At 35.9% G+C, this 23,523-nt stretch overlaps 1 protein-coding gene across 7 annotated transcripts in view; it reads left to right on the plus strand.

Annotated features, from left to right (window-relative positions):
* Positions 1–23,523, plus strand: part of RNF19A (ring finger protein 19A, RBR E3 ubiquitin protein ligase) — a 116,158-nt gene that overhangs the window by 30,487 nt on the left and 62,148 nt on the right. For 4 of the 7 annotated variants that reach the window (XM_050801179.1, XM_050801180.1, XM_050801181.1 and 1 more), the window contains exons 3-10: positions 5,191–5,399; positions 10,330–10,474; positions 11,433–11,595; positions 15,635–15,749; positions 16,258–16,419; positions 18,699–18,912; positions 20,475–20,618; positions 21,233–21,372. In XM_050801179.1, coding sequence (XP_050657136.1) covers positions 5,191–5,399; positions 10,330–10,474; positions 11,433–11,595; positions 15,635–15,749; positions 16,258–16,419; positions 18,699–18,912; positions 20,475–20,618; positions 21,233–21,372 — 1,292 coding nt within the window. Of the gene's footprint in view, positions 1–5,190; positions 5,400–10,329; positions 10,475–11,432; positions 11,596–15,634; positions 15,750–16,257; positions 16,420–18,698; positions 18,913–20,474; positions 20,619–21,232; positions 23,410–23,523 lie in introns of those variants that run through there. The other 3 variants (XM_050801175.1, XM_050801177.1, XM_050801176.1) reach the window with 1 other exon arrangement.

The raw sequence follows: 23,523 nt of genomic DNA on the forward strand, positions 1-23,523 counted from the left end.
TTAATCTCACAACTCTTATTTATTATTTCCTAGTTTTGGGGATATATTTTGACCAAATGTCAGGTGGTCAAAGTCAGATATCTCCATCATAGTATGATGAACTTCTGGGATACAAGAATAAATGGAAATTTTTATTTAATTTTTAAAAACTAGCAATCAAGGGCAGGGCACTGAATGGATGTTTGTTCAAATCCAGCCCTGCCCCTCAGTGACTGGCCAATTCACTTTATTTCTTTTAACTTCAGCTTAATTATCAAAGTGGAGGAATTACGATTATAAGTAATCAGAGAGAGTATAGAGATAAAGTGCTTTAAGATAGCTATCTTAAGAGATTGGAGTTACGAAAAATTCAAAAATGAAATCAGAAAGGAAGCCAGGAGTGGTGGTTCACACCTGTAATCTCAGCACTTTGGGAGGCCAAGGCCGGCAGATGAGGCCAGGGAGTTGGAGACCAGCTGGCCAACATGGCAAAACCCCATCCCTACTAAAAATACAGAAAATTGAGGCTGGGTGTGGTGGCTCACACTTGTAATTCCAGCACCTTGGGAGGCCGAGGCGGACGGATCACTTGAGGTCAGGAGTTCGAGATCAGCCTAGCCAACGTCAAAACCCCGTGTCTACTAAAGATACAAAAAAAATTAGCCAAGCGTGGTGATGCGTGCCTGTAATCCCAGCTACTTGGGAGCTTGAACCTGGGAGGCAGACGTTGCAGTGAGCCGAGATTGTGCCACTGCACTCCAGCCTGGGCAACAGCGAGACTCCATCTCAAAGTAAATAAAAAATGAAATAAAAATACAAAAATTGGCCAGATCTGGTGGCTCACGCTTGTAATCCCAGTTACTTGGGAGGCTGAGGCATGAGAATCACTTGAACCTGAGAGGTGGAGGTTGCAGCAAGCCAAGATTGCACCACTGTGCTCCAGCCTGGGTGGCAGAGTGAGACTCTTGTCTTAAAAAAAAAAAGAAAAAAAAAAAAAAAACTGGCAATCAAATATTAAATGTTTGACATGATAATGCAGGATTGGTAATTTCCCCTACACTACCAGCTATTAGTTTGCTCCTGATAAATATACCGTGTGTGTGTATATATATATATTTTATACTATCTATTTAAAAAATTCCAAATAGATGTTCACTTTAACATCAACACTATTCATATAATTCAAGAGAAAGTTTTATAGTAATATATTTTATAGGAGGAACACTGTATTTGGTATGAAGTTTGGATAAATCTCAAAAATCTTGTTCTCTATAAGCAGCCAGTTTCAATGAGCTTAAGTCTCTAGACTCAGAACTGTAAGGAATTATCATCTGAAAGCAATTTATGAAGCTGTTTTGAAGTTTAATTATCGAGAAGATCTGAACAGAGTTAGAAATAAAAGGAAAAAATTGAGAAGAAAATATGCTTTAGTTTCACAGTTTTCTCGCCAAACCCCTTCATGTTTTTATGGAAATTGTACCAGATTTTGGAACTTGTCATGAAATTTTTAAAGGGCAATATTGATTGTTCTGCTTTTAATTCTTCTTGTCAAGAAGAAGCACTTTTTTTTAAAACTTAATTCATTAATTTTTTTTTTACTTAAATCATTAAAAATTAGGTCAGTTCTTAAAAGTTTGTGTAGTGCTGTGAATACTAGTATATTGAGCAGCCTTCTACAAAGGTTGGAATTATATGTAACCGAATTTCTATTCATCTGCCTTGTATATTTTTATAAATATTATTTGCTCAGAAACGATATGTTCTTCCTAAATTTATATAGGCAAAGCACTCTTAGTGTTCATATTAGCTGTAAATTGTTTTCCTATTTAATTATTTGAAAGTTAAGCATGTAACTAAATTTGGCTTTTACAGTCATCACAAAGATTATAGCATTTTACTCTTGTAACATACTGGACATTTAAGTTATCCAGTAAAATTTCACCATATAAAGTATTTCTATTGTTAAGTTATGTCTAAAGTGCCAACCAATATTTATTTTAAGATGAGTATTCAGATATTAATATTCAATCCTAATAACATAATTTATATTATTTATGTAGAAATGATTGTCACTTGTATGATCACGTGGTCAGTAGTCAAGCACAAGTGCAGGGCTATGAGAAATGTCATCAAAGCAGCCATTTGCTTATTTGGCATTCTAAAGGCCAAGGCCAAAGCTGAAGATTATTTTGGCTGAATACTGAGGCTAAGCCAAACTAAAGTGAATGCCTGTTTTATGTATGAGAAAACTTAGTTGTAGGGAGATTATGTAATTTACTTAAAATTACACAAATAATAAGTGGTGGAAGTAGAATTTGAACTGGCCATGCTAAAACCTCTTTGCTGCCTTTGTAAATTGTAACCAACTTCAGAAAATAGTTTTGGCATTGTCTCCTGCATACACAGATTTCTCCATTCTGCCCCTCCTCTTTCCTTCTTCCTTCCTTCGATAAAAGGTAGGTAGAGAAAAAATTTGGAAGAGAATGCCATTTCCTTTTCACTGACATTATTGTTTTAAAACAAAGACTACACTTTAGTGTATAGATACTTTAGATTATAACTTTGATTTTAAAAAATGAGGTCTTTTTTCTTTATCTGGGACTGCAATGAATAAGCTGTCTTGGGAATTTTAAAGCTCAGGGAAATGAAGCTTTGTTAAATGACCCATTGCTGATTATACACTGCCTTTAATTCAATCCTGTTTGAACATGTGTGTGATAGAGAATGGTAATTAGATAATTGGTCTTTCAGAAATAAGATGGAATTTAAGATGTGTTTAAAGCGTACATGGTACTTGGGAGGCCGAGGCGGGCAGATCATGAGGTCAGGAAATCGAGACCATCCTGGCTAACATGGTGAAATCCCGTCTCTACTGAAAATGCAAAAAATTAGCCGGGCGTGGTGGTGGGTGCCTGTAGTCCCAGCTACTCAGGAGGCTGAGGCAGGAGAATAGCTTGAACTTGGGAGGTGGAGATTGCAGTGAGCCAAGATCACACCAGTGCACTCTAGCCTGGGCAACAAAGCGAGACTGTCTCAAAAAAAAAAAATAAATAAATAAATAAAGAGTATGGTACTAAGGGACCAACAAGTCCAAAAATGGAGGGAACTCCTTGACTCTTAAAATCCTGCACAATTTTATAGAGTATCTTGAAACTTAATTGCAATCTCAGTTACAGTTATTACTTAAATTTTATTGCCAGCTCTGAAAACTCCCCTAAATTTCCAGGCAAAAGGAAATATTTAGTATTTATAAAAGACATGCATTGATAAAACTTGATTGTTGCTGCTTTCAAAGGGAACTAGAAACTTCTAGAAATTTTTTAAATGAAAGTTTTATAGAGGTAATGGTAGATTCACATACAGTTGTAAGAAATAATTCAGAGATCCTATGTACCCTTCTCACTGTATGTCTCAGTGGTGCCATTTTGCACAAGTTATAGAACAATATCAGAACCAGGATATTGGCATAGATACAATCTACCAATCTCACTCAAATTTCCTGATTTACTTCTAGTTATTTCTGTGCAGTGTATTTAGTTACATGTATTTTATCACGTTTAAGTTTGTGTATCCACCACCACAGTCAAGATACTGAACAGTTCCATCACAACAAAGATCCCTCATTTTACTCCTTTTTTTTCTTTTTCTTTTTTTTTTCCGGTACAGTGGCACAATCTTGGCTCACTACAACCTCTATCTGCCTCCCAAGTTCAAGCAGTTCTGCCTCAGCCACCCAGGTAGCTGGGATTACAGGGGTGTGCCACCACGCCTGGCTAGTTTTTTAAATATTTTTTTGTAGAGATGGGGTTTTGCCATGTTGGCCAGGCTGGTCTTGAACTCCTGACCTCAAGTGATCTGCCCGCCTTGGCCCCACAAAGTGCTGGGATTACAGGTGTGAGCCACCATGCCTGGCCTGTGTTGCTCTCTTATAATCACATGTACTTCCCCCCACTCTTTCCCTGACCCAATCCCCATTCCTAATCCTTGGCAACCACTAATCTGCTTGAATTTCAAAAATATTATATAAATGGAATCATACAGTATGTAACATTTTGAGATTGACTTTTTTCACTCGGTGTAATTCTCTGAAGATTCACCTAAGGTGTTACTTGTGTAAGTACTTTCTTTCTTGATGGTAGTGTGTATGCACTATAGCTTATTTAACCATTTACCTTTTGAGGGTCATCTGGGCTCATTCCAGTTTTGGTTATTATGAATAAGGCTGCTGTGAACATTACATGTTTTTGTGTGAGCACAAATATTCATTTGTTTGGGATAAATGCCAAAGAATGCCCAGAATTTAAGTCATAAGTTTTTAAAAGTGTCAAAAATACTAAGTCAGATAAAGGTGTTCATGCTAGTCATGAATCTACCGTTCTCAGTCTTTAATCTGAAGCAAAAAAAAAGAAACCAGTTTTTTTTTTTTTTTTTGGCAGGAGATTGGCACCAAAGACCACTTTTGCCATGCATCTTACAAAGAAAAATGTGTGACTTCTGCATACCTACAAGATTATCACAAAATTTATAAATTGGCACAGTATGCCATTACCTGACAGTTAAAACTTACCTTTAGTCATTACATTTTTAAACAGGCATTCTTTTTTTCTTTTAACTTTTTCCACTTTAACAAGTAATTGTAGAAAATCAGAAATGTATAAACATATAAACAAGAAAATTAAAACCCAATACCAAGAAAACCATTATTAAGATTTTTGGTGTTTTTCCTTCTAGTCTTTTTTTGTGTGCATACAATACTGTATTAATTTAATATGTTTTTTTCTAAAATTGGGATTAGGCTAAATGCAGTTTGGTGTCCTACTTAAAAGTCAAAAGTTGAGGGAGAGGGGCAAGAGTTGGAAAACTACCTGTCAGATACTATGTTCACTATTTGGGCAGCAGAATCATTAGAAGCCCAAACCTCAGCGTCATGCAATAGACCATGTAACAAATGTGCACATGTACCCCCTGAATCTAAAAAAAAACCCCTGAAAGTTAAAAATTGAACTTTTAAAATATTTTATGCCATTTATATATCTTCATTCGTAAACTTCATTTTCCCCCATTTTTATATTGGTGAGATTGTGCTTATAACTGTTTGCTAATGTATAAATAGAAAATGTTTTTCAGGAATAATCTTTAGTTGGATACTTATTGAAATGAGTATCTCTTGTTTTATGTCACATTTTAAATCATTTTTCTTGTTCTTTCAAGATATGCTGTGATAGCATTTGGATGTGCCAGCTGTCCAAAATTAACTTGTGGGCGAGAGGGCTGTGGAACAGAGTTTTGCTACCACTGTAAACAGATTTGGCACCCCAACCAGACCTGTGATGCTGCTCGACAAGAGAGAGCCCAGAGCTTACGTTTGAGAACTATACGTTCTTCATCCATTAGTTATAGTCAAGAGTCTGGAGCAGCAGGTATTTATGTCTAATTTTTTTCTAATGAAATATTTGACACAAAACACTAGTTATTTTAACTTTTTAAAGTTAAGTATTCCTGTTTTCCTTTCACTTGCCAAAAGTGTTTTTAAGTGCATTTCTATCCCAGAAGCACTCATTCTTTCCTGTGGAAGAAAGTGGTTCTGAAATTAGAAATATTTTATTGTTCAAGAAAAAAGGAAAAAAGGAAGTGTCATGATAATTTATGTAACTGGTAGCCAAAGAGGGTCTGAAACTGTTGATTATAAAGGTATCTGTCCAGGTGTGTGAGTCACGCCTGTAATCCCAGCACTTTGGGAGGCTGAGGCGGGCCAACCACTTAAGGCCAGGAGTTTGAGAACGGCCTGGTCAATGTGGTGAAACCCCACCTCTACTAAAAATAATTTATATTCCTGCCAGCAGTGTATTGAGATAATCATGTACTTTATGCTACTAGAAAAAAAGTCTCATGAAGGTTTAACACAGAATATTCGACATTTAATACTTTTGTTACGTAAGTGTATTTTTATACTTGCTTGCTGATTTGTTTCTCTTTCCTAAAGATTTCTGGAACTCAGTAGTATTAGTATTAATTTGTAGGTATGGGTCCAGAAGCAATTCAGAGAGGACCTGAATGTACCTAAACTGTTCCCTAAAGAGTCAGCAGTAGCCACTGGGTAGTTCACTTGGAAATGATATTCCTCTCCTCCAAGTAGGGGGTGTGTATTTATTGGTCACAGAATACACAGACATATAGAGCAAGAGAGAATGACTCTGGAATCAGACTGCCTGAATTCAAATCCCACATTCTCTGCTTATTCCTTGTGCAATCCTGAGCAAGTTACTTGTCTCATCTTTAAAATAAAGATACTGGCCAGTCATGGTGGCTCATGCCTGTAATCCCAGCACTCTGGGAATCTGAGGCAGGCAAATCACTTGAGATCAGGAGTTCAAGACCAGCCTGGGCAACTTGGTGAAACCCTGTCTCCACTAAAAAAATACAAAAATTAGCCGGGTGTGGTGGCGGGTGCCTGTAATCCCCAGCTACTCGGGAGGCTGAGGCAGGAGAATCATTTGAACCCAGGAGGCAGAGGTTGCAGTGAGCCGAGATTGTGCCACTGCCCTCCAGCCTAGATGACAGAGTGAGACTCCGTCTCAAAAAATAATAATAATAATAATAATAAATAAAGATGCTAGTAATGCTTATATCCATATGGTTGAAATATTTCCTGGCTCATAATAAGTGCTTTTGCTATATGAGGTAGGGGACCTTAGAGAAACCACAGTCACTTTCTAGAGATTTAAGTATGTCTGGGCTATTATTAAATTAAAAAATGACAGAAATGGCTTTTATTATTTTTTAAAATAAAGATCATGATTTAGTTATCCAAATGAATATTGGTCTTCCTCAACGTAGCCACCATGGGAGTTTTTGTGTTTATTTCAGCAGTGCTTCCCTGGAATGCCTCATTGGCATAACCTTTAGGTTACGTCAGTTTAATATCAGTTTGATTTCTGAGAATGACTAGAAGTTCCTTTAGAGCTAAGTCTAACAGCTAGAGTATCATACCAGGTTGGATTATTGGTTTCAGATAGATGCAGAGTGAGATGTGACTATATGATCATGAGTGATTTTTCTTTTATATAAAGGAGATTTGAAGGTAATTATGAAAGAAAACCTTACCAAATGCTTTGAGCCAAACAATAACATTGTTGGAATAAATAGTCTCAAGGTGATTGTTTTAAAAAAAACTTTATTTGGAATTTGTTCCATGTTTGTTTAAAAATCTTGGCGCAATGGCTCACACCTGTAATCCCAACACTTTGGGAGGCCAAGGCAGGAGGATCGCTTGAGCCCAGGAGTTCAAGACCAGCCTAGGCAACGTGGCAGGACTCCTTCTCTACAAAAAATTTAAAAAATTAGCCAGGCATAGTGATGGGCACCTCTGGTCCCAGTAAGCCAGAAGGCTGAGGTGGGAGGATCGTTTGAGCCTAGGAAGTCAAGGCTGCAATGAAATGTGATTGTGCCACTGCACTGCAGCCTGGGTGACAGAGTGAGACCCTGTTTCCAAAAACAAGAGGAAGAATTAAAAGTGCAGTGAGGGCCGGGCGCCTTGGCTCGTGCTTATAATCCCAGCACTTTGGGAGGCCGAAGTGGGCAGATTGCTTGAGCTCAGAAGTTCTCAAACTTCAGCAGCCTAGGCAACATGGTGAAATCCCGTCTCTACTAAAAATACAAAAATTAGCCATGTGAGGTGGTGTGCGCCTGTAGTCGCAGCTACTTGGGAGGTTGAAGTGGAGGATTGCTTGACCCCAGAAGGTGGAGGTTGCAGTGAGCTGAGATCGTGCCACTGCACACTAGCCTGAGCGACAGAACAAGACCCTATTTAAAAAAAAATTAAAAAAGTGTAGTGAACTTGGCTTATCACAGACTTGTAGAAAGTTAAAAAGGAAGCTCCCATCTAAATGGTTTTATTACTCTTATTCTAGATATTTTGGTATTGTTTGTTTTCTGTATCATGATATGCTGAAAAACTAGTTTTACTTTTATTATTAATTAGTATAATAATTAGGTTTTTTTTCCCTAATTGGTTACAGAAGATAAATGTGTGCTTAGTTACATAAGGTACATTAATATTTGTGTTTATAAAATAATACAATATTTATAGTATAATGTTTACATTTGTCTTTAAATTGTGACAGTAGTGCATCCACTTGAGGCTCTTTCTTATAGCTACTAGGTTTATGCACTTGGAGTTAAATTTTAAATGAACCACATATGTTTCATTTTTGTTACTGTAGTTTTCCCGTTTTATAAAAATAAACTATTTAATTGGCTCCCCACTCCTGCCTGTGTCCCCTTACCACTACCACCCTAAGAGATAATCTTTGTTAACATTTGAGGACATGGTGATTTGTAACCTGTTGTTTTTTCTTAATATGACAGTGGCCCATATTTTAACAGTAAACAAACAGATAAAGAAGACAAAAGCTTAGCCAAACACTGTAAATAGAAATGGGAAGCTTTTTCATATGAGGGAACTGTGGCTTAATTGATTCTTGGGGAATGGGGGATCAACTGACCCTAAACAATTTCATTTAGGATTTTTGCATTATGAGAGTATTTGGAGAGAAATATGTCATCCTATAATGTGCACAGTAAATTTTTCCTAATTTGTTGCTTTGAGGAAAGACAAAGCAAACTAAACAGCCTTTCATAGGTAAATAAGTATAGAGAGTGAAAGATGTGGGTATAAGTATATAGAGACCTATCAAAAATACATTGCTTGTGGTATTAATTCTCTAACGTGTAATTTTAGCATATTAAAAGGCTTTTTTATGTTTTTAGAACCGTAGGAATAAATGGGGATGTTACCTTAGTTTGTTCCAAAGATTGCATGCATCAGTACCAAAGCTTGAGTCTTTTTACTCCTCCGTCTTATTGAGATACCTACTACTTGAGCATACTTGGGTATGAGAAAGTTTATCGATTAACATGCTGCTTAAGCGGATAGGATTAGCATTTCTTTAATTTGGTATACTATGTGCTGTATCAGGCGTAAAAGCCAGCTTTTTTTAGTCATACCCCAATGTTTAAAATTGTTAAATGCAGACTTTATGTTCTTTTAATCATTTAAGTCATGACATGAATATTTCTAGTTTGTATATTCTAGTAATTATCAATTGTCCTGGTCTGGCTGCTTAGGGTATCAGTTTGCTCAAAATTGCTTGAATCATTAAAATAAATACTAATTGTGAGCATTGACCAGATCTTAAGTTTAAAAAAAAAAAAAAAAAAAAAAAAAAAAAGCATCTTTGGTCCTAGAAGAAGCACTAAGGAAACCTGAATTAACTGATAAAGCACAGGTAAAGTTTGACCATAAAACTTGTAGAAAGAATGGAATATAGCTTAATGCTTATAATGTAAGACATTGGAGCAAATACTTAGATTCAGTGATTAGTACTATAAATATCTTTACTAGACTGTGAGTAGTTGAAAAATATAGCTGGCTAATAGTAATTACAAGTTACTATTTAAACAGATGCCAACATGCAAAATAGTTATAATTTTCCTAAAGTTATGTTATACTTGATTTTAACTTGACACCATTGTGCATTGTAACCATATTATTATACAAGGAGCATATACCAACAACAGTTGAGTAAATGGGTGAATAAATGAATAAAAAGGATAAACACAACTAATTTAAAAGTCATGAGCATAACTAACAATGATTGCTTTTATTCTGAAACTGTTTTCCATGGTTTATAACGTTTATAGCCATATGACTCTTCCTTAATCTCTTCCTTCCTTCCTTGTATTTTGGGTACTGATTCTTTGCAAGGTCCATCTCTCTTTCGTGTGAAGTAAAATACTGGGAAAAGGCTGCTTTTCTAAAGATACCTGTTTTGCTATTTTTATAGTGCTTATAATTGATGTGATTAGAATAAATACACCTCAGATTAATATCAAATTGTCACCTCCTGTTAGTGTTCATTCACTAAAGGAATAGTATACAGAACGTGTACATTTGAATTAAGGGAAGATGGTTAGAAAAGTTCTAGAACCAGGAACTACCACTCAGAAGACTTATATGGGACCAGGACAAAGACAAACTTTACATAATTCACAATTTGCTAGAGCTGTCCTTGATTCTCCTTTCTCTTTTTATTCTTTTGTTATTCTTTGTTCTCATTGTTTCACTACTGTGTTTAAAAAATGTTTATAACTTGATATTTTAATGTAAAATATGTTCTCTTAGAAGGGAAGAAAAAATGCTTTATATGCTAAAAACAGCAGGCTGAGGCTATGAGTTCACAAACTATCTACATCTTAAGATTTTTTGGCAGTGCTACAATTGGTAAACTGCCAGAAGTTATTTTTAGACCAGTTTTATATGCTTAATAGATTTCTCTATGTTCCCAATAGCTGATGATATAAAGCCATGTCCACGATGTGCTGCTTATATAATAAAGATGAATGATGGGAGCTGCAATCACATGACATGTGCTGTTTGTGGTTGTGAGTTTTGTTGGTTGTGTATGAAGGAAATCTCAGATTTACATTATCTAAGGTAAGCTTATAGGAGGAACTATTTATATGTAAATATAATTTTATATTGTAAGACAAAATAAGTTTGAGTTTTATAAGATACTTAAAGGGATTGGTTTTATTCTAGTTAAATAAATTTAAAAGAAACCAAGTTATTATGCTAGTCATTTGGAATTAATAACTAGTCAAAATAGGAAATGGATATTTCCTTTTTTTGTTTTTGTTAAACTAGAATGCTGATAAGTATGTAATACCCTGTGTGATTATGCTAGACTATAAATACTTTAATTTAATTTTCCCATACATAAATTTTATCATTTAGGCTACAGAGTGAATTTATGATATAATCAGATAATTAATGCCTAAAAATACAAGTTTTGCACTAATTTACTGTTAAAAAATTAACGTAAGGGTTTGAGGGTAATGGAGGACTAGGGATAAATTTTTAACCTGAATCTCAGTTATCAGTATCTTGTTAATATAATTTATAGTGGTTCTTACCTTATACTTCCATTGAATTTTCCCATACATAAATTTTATCATTTAGTTTATGATATAATCAGATAATTGATGCCTAAAAATATGTATGTTTTGCATTAATTTACTATTAAAAAACTGACTTAAGGGTTTGAGGGTAATGGAGGACTAGGGATAAATTTTTAATCTGAATCTCAGTTATCAGTATCTTTTAAATAAAATATATAAAGTATAATATAAATTATGTAATATCTAAATTATATAAAAATTATAATATAATAAATATAATAAATAATAAAATATAACAAAATAAGATACATCAATATCTTGTTAATATAATTTATAGTGGTTCTTACCTTAGTTTAATGAACTCAGAATTTAAAGGGGAAAAAAACTCCTAACTATGAGAAGTTTTTAAAAATAGTCATTGCTTTAATATATTGCACTAATTTGTTGTTGTGGTGTTTTGCAGCAGTTATTTACATTATAATTTTTTCGATTAGTCCATCAGGATGTACTTTTTGGGGGAAGAAACCCTGGAGCCGAAAGAAGAAAATATTGTGGCAGCTGGGAACACTGGTTGGTGCTCCTGTCGGAATCGCTTTAATAGCTGGCATTGCTATTCCTGCAATGATTATTGGCATTCCTGTGTATGTGGGCCGCAAGGTAAAATGAATACTTCTTGTTAGTCCATTATCTTATTCTAAATCTTTAGGTGTATTCTTGTAGTATTGATGATTTTTGGATTTTTTTTTTTTTTTTTTAGACAAAGGGTATCTTTAGTTTCCTCAGTGTAAAACAGTTACTCTTTTTTCATGAATGTTTAGTGTTTGGCAAGCATATATAAATATGTATAAAGCAGACTTGCTTTAAAATGTTGCGAAGCTGAAAATTTTAGTGTGTTTATATTGTAAAACTTTGAGTATAAAATATTGAAGGATACACACCTGAGATTTTTCTATAGGTATATCCTTGTAAGGTCAGGTCTATCAGATCTTTTTAATGAAAGTTAATAGCTAAATAACACATGCCCTCAGGAAAAGAATGATTAGCCAGTTCTTGAATTATTTCTGCTGCAGTTCAAAGCTTGTTTTTTGGATTACTGCTATTAATAAATACACTATTTTGCAAATTATTAGAATCTTGTGAAAGTCCAAACACCAGTGACTACCACTGGTCTCTAATTGATGAATTATATTTCATTAACTAAGCAAATAGTTCTTTTGTTAAGGATTAATGGGATAATTTATGAGGTCCTAAGAAGTCTGTTGTTGCCTAAATTAATAGAATCTCTGTATTGAGAAGAAACTTTCAGTAGGAGATAGCTAAAAGAAAAAAAAAGAAATTTTCTTTGGTATCCAAGAAGATCAAAAAAGTTAAAACATTTTTTAAAAAATAAAAAGAAATTATCTAATCCCAACCTTGTACCCAAGCAGAACAAAGGGATAGCAACTTTTAAAAAGGGAATTAACAGGCCGGGTGCTGTGCCTCACCCCTGTAATCTTAGCACTTTGGGAAGCTGAGGCTGGTGGATCACCTGAGGTCAGGAGTTCAAGACCAGCCTGGCCAACATGGTGAAACCCCATCTCTACAAAAAACACAAAAAAAGATTAGCCAGGCATAGTGGCAGGTGCCTCTAATCCCAGACTCGGGAGGCTGAAGCAGGAGTATCACTTGAACCCGGGAGGTGGAGGTTGCAGTGAGCTGAGATTGCACCATTGCACTCTAGCCTAGGCAACAAGAGCAAAACTCCATCTCAAAAAAAAAAAAAAAAAAAGGAACTAACAAGCAGGGCATGGTGGCATGGTGGCTCACTCCTGTCATCATAGCACTTTGGGAGGCTGAGGCAGAAGGATCACTTGAGGCTGGGAGTTTAAGACCAGCCTGGACAACATAGTGAGACCCCAATCTCTCCGAAAAATTTAAAAATTATCTGGGCATGGTAGTATGCACCTGTAGTCCCAGCTACTTGGAAGGCTGAGGTGGGAGGATTGCTTGAGATGGGAAAGTAGAGGCTGCAGTGAGCTGTGATCATGCCACTTCACTCCAGCCTGGGCAATAGAGCAAGATCCTATCTCTAAAATAAGAAAAGGCTCTAAAGGTTTTCATACCGTGTGATAGGTGTTGTATGTACTTTTACTCATTTTAACCCTGCAGCAACCTTGATATTTTGGTCTCTGTGTGTTAAAATATTGAGGTTTAGGAAAGTTTATGTAATATATCTTCAGTTACACAGAAAGAAGCAGAGCAGAGATTTGAACTCAGAGGCATGAATTCTTAGTATGAGTTCCCTGATTAAGTTTCATTAGCTATTTGGGAACTTCAGTCATGGGGAAACCACCAACTCATGAAGCAACCCATTCTGTTGTAAAATGGCTACTAATTGTTACAAAATTCTTATGTTGAGTCAGATCTGTTTCCTTTTGTTTCATTTGTTTCTGTTTCTAACTTCTGGGACCACACTGGGAATAAGGTTGATCCTCTTCTGTAAAACAGCTGAATTTTTTATATTCACCTTACATTTTATAATCAGAAAAATAACATATACTATTTCTTAAAAATTAGTTTTGGGACTGATGACAAACATATTTATAACCCACATATTTATTTCTGAAGGTTTTAAGTGAGTAAACTTGAACTTTAAAAAATGTTGGGCTGTGTGTGGTGGCTCCCTCGTCTGTAATCCTAACACTTGGGGAGGTTGAGGAGGGAGGATTGCGTTAATTCAGGAGTTTGAGACCAGCCTGGGCAACACAGTGTGACACCTTGTCTCTACAAAAAATTAAATAATCAGCTGGGAGTGGTGGTGCATGCCTGTAGCCCCAGTTATTAAGTAAGTTGGGTGGGAGGATTGATTGAGCCTGTGTGGTTGAGGCTGCAGTGAGCTGTGATTGTGCCACTGCACTCTAGTCTGAGCGACACAGAGAGAGACCCTATTTCCAAAAAAGAGAGAGAAAATTAAAAAATTCAAAATATAGTAGCTGATTATAATTTTTCATGTAGTTATTCAAATCAAGGTTTTGCTGAAAGCAAAACTATTTATTCAGGTACTTAGAAATAGAAGGGGAAGAGAGACTGTTGTACCACATGTACCTACAAATAATTTATAGAGGACAGATTATTTACCTCATTGTTTAGGTCATAGGGTACAGTTACAGGTCTTCTTTTTTTAAACATGTATCCAAAGGTTTGTAAATAAATGAATGAATTTTCCATTGAAATAATGTTCTGTGGTGCTTTGGGATCCCAATCAGCCCAGGAAAACCTACTAAGTCAATAAAGTACCCAAAAGCTGAGCCTTCACTTAACAATAAAAAGTAGAGAATGTGGCAAAAAATAGTAAACAGAAAATTTAAGTTGAAACAGAAATAGTGGAATGATATGATCACTGTAGTCAAACATTGGTGCTTGAGGCTGAAAAATTTTCTAGAAGACTCCTTTCTTTTGGCAGCCTACCTTTGCAAGTCTGCTCCATCCGTTGTGCCTTTTCTCTTCTTCAGTGCTAAGTTTCCCAGGAATGGGAGTGAGGAGGAGCAGGAATTAGGCTGCAGTGCTGAAGGATAATGAAAGGTACCTTGGGAAGGTCTGCCATCTCTGCCTGCATGGACTGTGTAGGGAAATGAGGAGGCTCATTGACAAGGAACCTCTAGTCAATGCTGGGAAATGGGATTCTGACTAGGAAATAGAAAGGTTTCTTGTCCCATACATGCATCACCCACCTCCCACCCCAACTTTTCCACTGTTTTCCACAGCACTTATCATACTTCACAGCCTTCCAAAGGCCAAAGGTATTATTATACCATGTAATAATAGATTGTTTTATAAGTCCCACCTGTAATATTGTTTATAAGTCTTTTTATTTTAGAGAGTCCACATACTTTTGAGGCTGTTTTGAATTTGTCTTGGAACAGAGGGGGAAAATGTACTTTATTAGCCCTTGCAAACCATGAAAATAAAGATCTCAAAGTTCATGTAATTTCACAAGCCACTTTTTAATCACTGCTTCTATAATGATACCAAATTCTACTTATTAACACCTGTCCTGTACAGAGATTGCTGAGTGAATTCAATCCTGTCCTCTGGTAGCCATTATTTATCATCTTTTTTCTTTCTCTGCCGTTTACTTTGAGCTATAAATGAGAGCCCTGGAATTTGAGTCATTTGTCAATATTTGTCTTCATAAAAAGGATCTGAGAAAAAATAATACTGTTTACTCATACTTGTTTATTAGAACTGCTTTTTAAGGTCAATTTTTTAAAAAGAAACCTTCCCTAGAAGCCAATTTTTACCATTTAGAGAATCTTCTTTAGAAAGAAACCTTTAGAATGCTAGAGTTATCCTGTTAGTGAACCATGTAACTCATAACTGTGTTCAAAATAATAATCTTAATTTCTTCCTCTTTACTCAATACATAATTACACTACTCGATTAAAATTATAGAGACTACTTTTACTCAAGACTTTCAAAATTAAGCACAAAGTAAAATCCATTAAATCACTGTCTTAAGCAACTTATTAAAAAGGAGCAAATTATTTGTGAGAATATACTAATAGTTTAAGGACACTAGTAGGTTTACCTTGAACTAAGATACTCAGCTACGAACTTTTATGAAAAATCACTTTAGCAAGTATAGGTCTTTTTCAACTAAGTTAAATTGTAATGTATTTTCTCTTTAATCCCCCACCCCTATTTTTATTAATTCAAGATTCACAATCGCTATGAAGGCAAGGATGTTTCAAAGCACAAACGGAATTTGGCCATAGCAGGTGGTGTAACGTTGTCTGTAATCGTGTCTCCAGTAGTAGCTGCAGTGACTGTAGGTAAGAAAATGCTGGAAAGTACTAATTACCTAAAATTTTATGGAGTTAAAGTTTTATGGAAGGATTTTTTAAAAGCAAAGTGTTTGAAGATAAGACCTACCTTTTTTTTTTTTAATTTGAGGACAATTTAAATTGAGCCTACAGTAAGTCTTTCCTTGGTTAAAAGTATTAGAGATTGAAGAGCCTAGCCTTAAAGTAGTTGGTAAATTGTTAGTGGCTGATACCCTTCCGCTCTAGCTCCACCCCAAGTACAGTTCAGAGGCCGGGCACTTCAAAAGAGAAAAGTTTACATCTCTGTCTTTTTCTCCTCATGTGCATTACCTGAAAGGCTGGGAACCTTGAATTTGCTTAACAACTGGGTAACTCTACTTTTGGCAAATGTTCCAGCCAATTCTTCAGAACCCTGGCACTTTTCTCTGTATGCCTCTGTTGAAAGGACTTTCTAAAACTCATGTTTCTGTAAGTTATTTTGTTGTTGTTTGTAATGATTTATTTAATTTCTCTTTAGGTATTGGTGTTCCTATTATGTTAGCTTATGTCTATGGCGTTGTTCCAATTTCTCTTTGTCGAAGTGGAGGTTGTGGAGTCTCAGCAGGCAATGGAAAAGGAGTCAGGATTGAATTTGATGATGAAAATGATATAAATGTTGGTGGAACTAACACAGCTGTAGGTAAGTCCTTTAAGCAAAGGAGGAAAATGTGCTTATTAACAGTGTAAGTAGTGGGAAGGCCAGAGATAGCATGCAAGTCAGAATTTCCATTGCCTTCCTTTTACTAGGCCTAATAGCATTAATTCAGAAGTACATCAGTGAATAAACTGCCAAGGAGGAGTATGGATGAAAGAGGTGGGGGTAATTCTGGGTACCTGACTTCTAATTGGAATATAATGTCTTAGATATCATAAACTTTTCATCTTAAATTTTGCCTGAAACATTACAAATAACTAAGTAAGGGATATGAAGAGGAATACAGTTCATAAAAGAAATATGGATGACTAATAAGTCAAAAATATCTTCAACTCAATATTATTCAAAGAAATGTGAATTAGGACAGTAACAAGCAAAGATTAAGAAGAATAAAAAAGCCTTCATAGACTGTCCGTAGGAGTATGTCAATAAACCTTTTTAAAAAAGTGCATGTTCTGTATTCTAGCAATTATTATTTTAAAAATTTGTCATAGGGAAATAATTAGGCAGATGTGTAAAGATAATGCCTACTTTCTTACCTCTCATTTTCTCTTGAACTGACCTCAATCAGATTTTTGTCCCTACCACTCCAGAATTTTGTTTCTACTATTCACTAAAGCAGAGTCACCAGTGGCCTCCATGTAACTTAATACAGTGGTCAGTTCTTGGTCCTCATCTTAATATAGCAGTATATCTGACATGGTAGAGACTCTGCCCTTGTTGAAATACTTCACTTTCCTTCTGGGAAACCACTTCTTACCATATTTCCTGGCCACTCCGTCTCATTAATCTTTGCTGGCTCATTTTCCTCTTCTGACCTCTAAATGTTTGTTACCCGGAGCCCAGTTCTCAGAATTCTTCTCTTATGTATCTACACTTTTGCCCTAGATAATCTCATCTATTAAATAATATATAGACTGACCTCTCCCCTGAACTTCAAGCTTGCATGTCTGACTTTCCTCTTTAATCTGCACTTGAATGTCTGACAAGAATTTCAAGCTTAACTTGTCTACAGCCAAATTCCTTGCTCTAAAATCTCTTCTTCCCTCCATCCTCCTTAACTCAATAAGTAGCTTCTCCATTCCTCCTGTTGCTTGGACCAAAAACCTTCACTTACAATGCCTCCCTCTTTTCCTTCTTACCCTACATCTGATTGATCTGTCAGCACATTCTGCTGCTTCCTTCAATATTTAGCCATAATCCAACTACTTCTTATTCTCTTCACTACCCTTCCCTTAGACCAAGCTACTATCCTCTTTCCTGGGCTATTGTAATAGCCTCTTAACTGCTGTATCAACTTGTCAGCTTCTATTCACTGTTCCGTAGTGCAGCCGTAGTCACATGTCTAAACCCTGTCAGATTATGACTTTCTTACACTCAAAACTTCCCCAGTGGCTTCTAACTGTACTGGGGAAGAAAATCCCAAGTCCTTATCATAGCCCAAAAGGTCCCACATGATCTGCCCCAACTATGTGTCTGAGCTCATCTCTTGTCACCCTCCTATTTTATACCATTCTTGCTTGATTTTTGAGGGTGCCAAGCATGCTCCTACTTCTAGGCTTTTAAACTTGCAGTTCTCTGCCTGGAATACTCTTTCCCTAGAAAATTTCATGACTCACTTTTTTACTTCATTTGTCTCTACAAGTATTACCTTATTAAAGAGACCTTCTGTCATATAAAATGGCTCACAGACATGTACGTACATGCACTTCTCATCAGTCTCCTCCCCTTTACTCTCTTGTATTTTTCCTCGTAGCATTTATCACCATGTGATTGGGTATATAATAGGAACTCAAATATTGGTGCAAATAAATGACTCCTTCAATACAAAATGTGTGAGAGGTACTGTAAAATTGGCACATAGTGTTATCACATCTTAATAGTAGCTTGTAGACAGAACTGTGGGATATATCTAGAAATCAACTTTTAGCCTATTGTTATTGACTTAGAGAATAATAAGCTCTTTAAATGACACCCTTAATGAAAATTGTCACATAATTTTCCTCTAAAGTCAGCTATATTTTTTAACAGATTCTTTATAGAATTCCTAAATCTGGGTTTTTGAAAAAAGAAATTAGTGACAATTTAAAATTGTTGGCTCTTTTCCCACTGCTTCTAGTGGACTAGCCTGAAAAAAAATAATTTTCCGTGTCTGTGTATATTTTATACCTTATAAAACGCCCTCTCTGAAATCATGGAGGAATTTAAGAAGAAGAAAATTGATAATCATACTTACTTAGTTTCTTTGGAATATTTGCATTTAGACACAACATCAGTAGCAGAAGCAAGACACAACCCGAGCATAGGGGAGGGAAGTGTTGGTGGGCTGACTGGCAGTTTGAGTGCAAGTGGAAGCCACATGGATCGAATAGGAGCCATCCGAGACAACCTGAGTGAAACGGCCAGCACCATGGCACTAGCTGGAGCCAGTATAACGGGGAGTCTGTCAGGAAGTGCCATGGTAAACTGTTTTAACAGGTGTGTGTTTTGGTTTGGTTTGGTTCTGCCTTCTGGTAACTACAAATTACTGATTAGGTGAAAATTTTGAACATAAAGCATGATGATTATATATAACCCTACTATGTCGAGGTTCAAAATAGTACTGTTAAAAATGAAATTTGGGGCCAGGTGCAGTGGCTCACGCCTGTAATCCCAGCACATTGGGAAGCCAAGGCAGGTGGATTGCCTGAGCTCAGGAGTTCGAGACCAGCCTGGGCAACACGGTGAAACCCCATCTCTACTAAAGAAATATAAAAAATTAGCTGGACTTGGTGGCATGCACCTGTAGTCCCAGCTGGTTGGGAGGCTGAGGTAGGAGGATCACTTCAGCCTGGGAGGTGGAGGTTGCAGTCAGCCGAGATCACACCATTGAACTCCAACCTAAGTGACAGTGAGACCCTGTCTCAAAAAAAAAAAAGAAAAGAAAAAAGAAATTTGGTGGTAGATTTCTAAGTCTAAGCAATAACATTCTGCCAATTTTTTCACTGTCCTTGTCAGATTTTGTATTATAAATCATTGCTGCAGCTGCTTCAATAGACATTGAAGCAAAGGCAATACTTAAGCCTAGATCTTACCTCTGTGGGTAACAACAGCCGGATGTTAGGAGATGGGACTTCGGCTGAGTCCTGGGGAACAGGTGGAGTCAGGACATCCAGGAATGTGTGAACTGGGACCGGGATCATCGGCTAGGGTCCTTTTATGTATTAATGCTTGCTTACTTTGTTCTCACCAAGTGTTTTATCAATAGCCATATAGATAAGTAGGAAAAATTATCTTCCCCTGTTTCTCTTTAATTCACTACTTTTCACTTAGGCTTAATAGCCTTGCCTTTTTTAAATGTAGGGGAGAATACATGAATTAAAAGATAAATTAGACATATTTATCTTATTTTTCGGTAGTTTGCATTTTAAATAAAAACTCTTTGTTATAGTGGTATATATTACCTCTTTTTAAAAAGGCAAATGTTGGCTGGGTTCAGTGGCTCACACCTATAATTCCAGCACTTTGGGAGGCCAAGATGAGAGGATAGCTTGAGGCCAGGAGTTTGAGACCAGCCTGGGCAACATAACGAGACCCTGTCTCTAAAAATATATATAAATAAATAAAATATCAAAAGGCAAGTGTTATTTATAGAGCCATTTTTTAATATAGATGCCCAGGATTTTTGGATTCATTGGTCTGTCATGTTTAATGATTAATACTGTATTCTAACTTTGTGTTTTGCATTGAAACATTACAAAGTGCTGTATCCTGAGTGAGAATAATGGAGTACATTTAAGTGAAAATCCTTTGTGTCTTTTTTGTGTTATTTTATTACTACTTTACTTGGCAGACAGCTAATTTTTCCCATTTTATTTGGATGACTGGTACTATGCAGTGTGCTGCAGTAGAATTTAAATTAAATAAAAGGAAAATTTTAAAAAATGGTTCCTAAAATAGCTTCTGGTTACTGGGGTTCTTAACTGAATTATTTAAAGATACATATTCCAATAGTGCTGATATTAAATATAATTTTGGTGATTTCATACCCCCCCTTTAAGGTTGGAAGTACAAGCAGATGTACAGAAAGAACGGTACAGTCTAAGTGGAGAATCTGGCACAGTCAGCTTGGGAACAGTTAGTGATAATGCCAGCACCAAAGCAATGGCAGGATCCATTCTGAATTCCTACATCCCATTGGACAAGTAAGGAAAAAACTGTTATAAAATCGAAAGTATTTTTAAAATTAATTTAAAAGGAATAATTCCTATCATTAGACAGATTACCAGTGAAAAGTGATTACCAACTGTTAAATTCTCTGAGAAAAGGAAACAGCTGTCCAGAGTAGGCACATCTATATAGATCATAAAGTGGATTTGTGGTTACCAAGGGCTGGGAGAGGGAAGAATGGGAACTAACTGCTAATGGGTTCAAGATCTCTTTTTGGGATCATGAACATGTTCTGAAGTTAGGTAGTGGTGATAGTTGCACAGCTCTGATCACAACTAAAAATCACTGAATTGTACACTTTAAACAGGGGAATTATATCTGAATAAAGCTGTTCTTAAAAAAAAAAAAAAAGTAGCATAGTGTCTAGAACAGCATAAGCAATAAATGTATTTACTACTATTTTAAAAAATTGAAGCATTAGAAAGAGTTCTCTTATATCAAGTACATGCTTTAAGTAGACATGTCCTGTGTTAAGATGTTCTTATAGCTTATGTATAGTCTGAATTTTCCACACAGAAACCCTGCCCCCAGTCATCTGAACAAAAAGAAGTCAGCAATTATGTTTGTATTTGTTACTCTTATATTTCAGAGAAGGCAACAGTATGGAGGTGCAAGTAGATATTGAGTCAAAGCCATCCAAATTCAGGCACAACAGTGGAAGCAGTAGTGTGGATGATGGCAGTGCCACCCGGAGTCATGCTGGTGGTTCATCCAGTGGCTTGCCTGAAGGTAAATCTAGTGCCACCAAGTGGTCCAAAGAAGCAACAGCAGGGAAAAAATCAAAAAGTGGTAAATTGAGGAAAAAGGGTAACATGAAGATAAATGAGACAAGAGAGGACATGGATGCACAGTTGTTAGAACAACAAAGCACGAACTCAAGTGAATTTGAGGCTCCATCCCTCAGTGACAGTATGCCTTCTGTAGCAGATTCCCACTCTAGTCATTTTTCTGAATTTAGTTGTTCTGACCTAGAAAGCATGAAAACTTCTTGTAGTCATGGTTCCAGTGATTATCACACCCGCTTTGCTACTGTTAACATTCTTCCTGAGGTAGAAAATGACCGTCTGGAAAATTCCCCACATCAGTGTAGCATTTCTGTGGTTACCCAAACTGCTTCCTGTTCAGAAGTTCCACAGTTGAATCATATTGCTGAAGAACATAGTAAAAATGGAATAAAATCTAATGTTGATTTATATTTTGGTGATACACTAAAAGAAACAAATAACAACCACTCACATCAGACAATGGAATTAAAAGTTGCAATTCAGACTGAAATTTAGGCCCATAAATGCTGCAAAATAATTACCACTGTACAACCGTGTTTGGAGCTGGTTGAACTACATGTGACTTCTTAAGTTTCAGGTTACCAGCAAAAGCCAGGTTTCATTATCATAATGCAGATACATTTTCTGTGTTCAGCAAGGCATTGTGTGTCATGTGGATCTTAGTTACCAAACTATGAAATGAAGGCTTTAAAAGTGCATTATTTTAAGGATAATAAATTTGAAGAGCAAAGCACGTTTTGTGTGTTTGCCACAAAACATTGCTTGAAGCACATACTTAGATAGAAATTGATCTTAATTTATAATCAATATAAAATACTAATGCAATTCTACAGCATTCAAATGAAAACTTGAGGCTTTAGGGATAAGTGGTTAGTGATATTTTATTGAAACCACTAAGAGATAAGTTTAAAGGAACTGCATAGGTTACTCTCAGTATATGATACTCTTTGTAACATTTCTATTTATATCTGGGTATAAATTTCATTTTTTTTCTTCATATGCAATGTGGTTATATAAAGCTTAAAGCAGCTCATTTGCTACCATTTGGATACTTAGACACTTTGAGCAAGATTGTGGCAGTTTTTGCACAACTTTGAAATAGAAATACGTGGTACTCTATCTTGTATATTGTTGATGCCATCTTAGAGGAAAAATGTAAAGGTAAGTAATTAAGCATATGACAGCAACAAATAAGATATATAAAACTACAAAATAAAGTCCCATTAGGTTATAAGTATTACAAAAAAACCACCTTTCTCTAAGGGGAAATTTGTACCCCATTGATTCTTGGTGCCTTTGGGTTTGACTGGGTTTTAATGGCCTAGTTATTTGAGGATTTTGCTGTGTTGTTTTCCATGTCTTCTCTGGTCACCTTGGATTATATAGAAAAATACAGGAAATAGATAAACATGAATGTGATTAATAATAATGCTGAAAAAGTATTAGCCTACCAAAGACACACTCAGGCTTTAGTGAATAACTTTACATAACCTCAATTTTTAACACATGCGTATCTTCTCCAACCATGAAATCAAAGCACGGTGCAGAGCTTGTACCAAGTACAAAAGGTCCATGTATGATTAGCATTATTTTCCTTTGCTTTTGTTTATGGACAATGTTCAGCTGACATAAGCAGAAGTTGGCCAAAATACTGCCTGTACTGTTAATTTCCTGTATAATTCACTTAAATAAAAGCAGGTTAACCTCAATGATAGCAGTTAAAATGTTCTATCTTATGTATTTCTTTTAAGTATTACCATTATGGTGCTACTGAGCGTTTTCTTTTGGTAAAAAGAAAAATGCCATGGGCTGCAGTCTTCTTCCATCACTTTTCCCTACCAGGTCCATTAATATGCTTATAACACTAGTGCCAGTTATTTTATTTGATAATGCTTATGGTATTTGTATATTTGTTTGCATTCCAATTTTGTTTAATGAGTGTGTAAACTGCATATGTTAAATAAATGTAAATACTAATGTATTGCTGCCTTCTGGTGTGTGCACAAGTGTTTTATTATAAGAATGGGAATATTCATTGGCCCTGTGGTAGTGTTCATAAATATTGCAAGCCTTGGTGATTATTCTGCCTTTTGGT

Source organism: Macaca thibetana, chromosome 8 (genome assembly GCF_024542745.1).
Source record: "Macaca thibetana thibetana isolate TM-01 chromosome 8, ASM2454274v1, whole genome shotgun sequence".
Lineage (NCBI taxonomy): Eukaryota > Metazoa > Chordata > Mammalia > Primates > Cercopithecidae > Macaca > Macaca thibetana.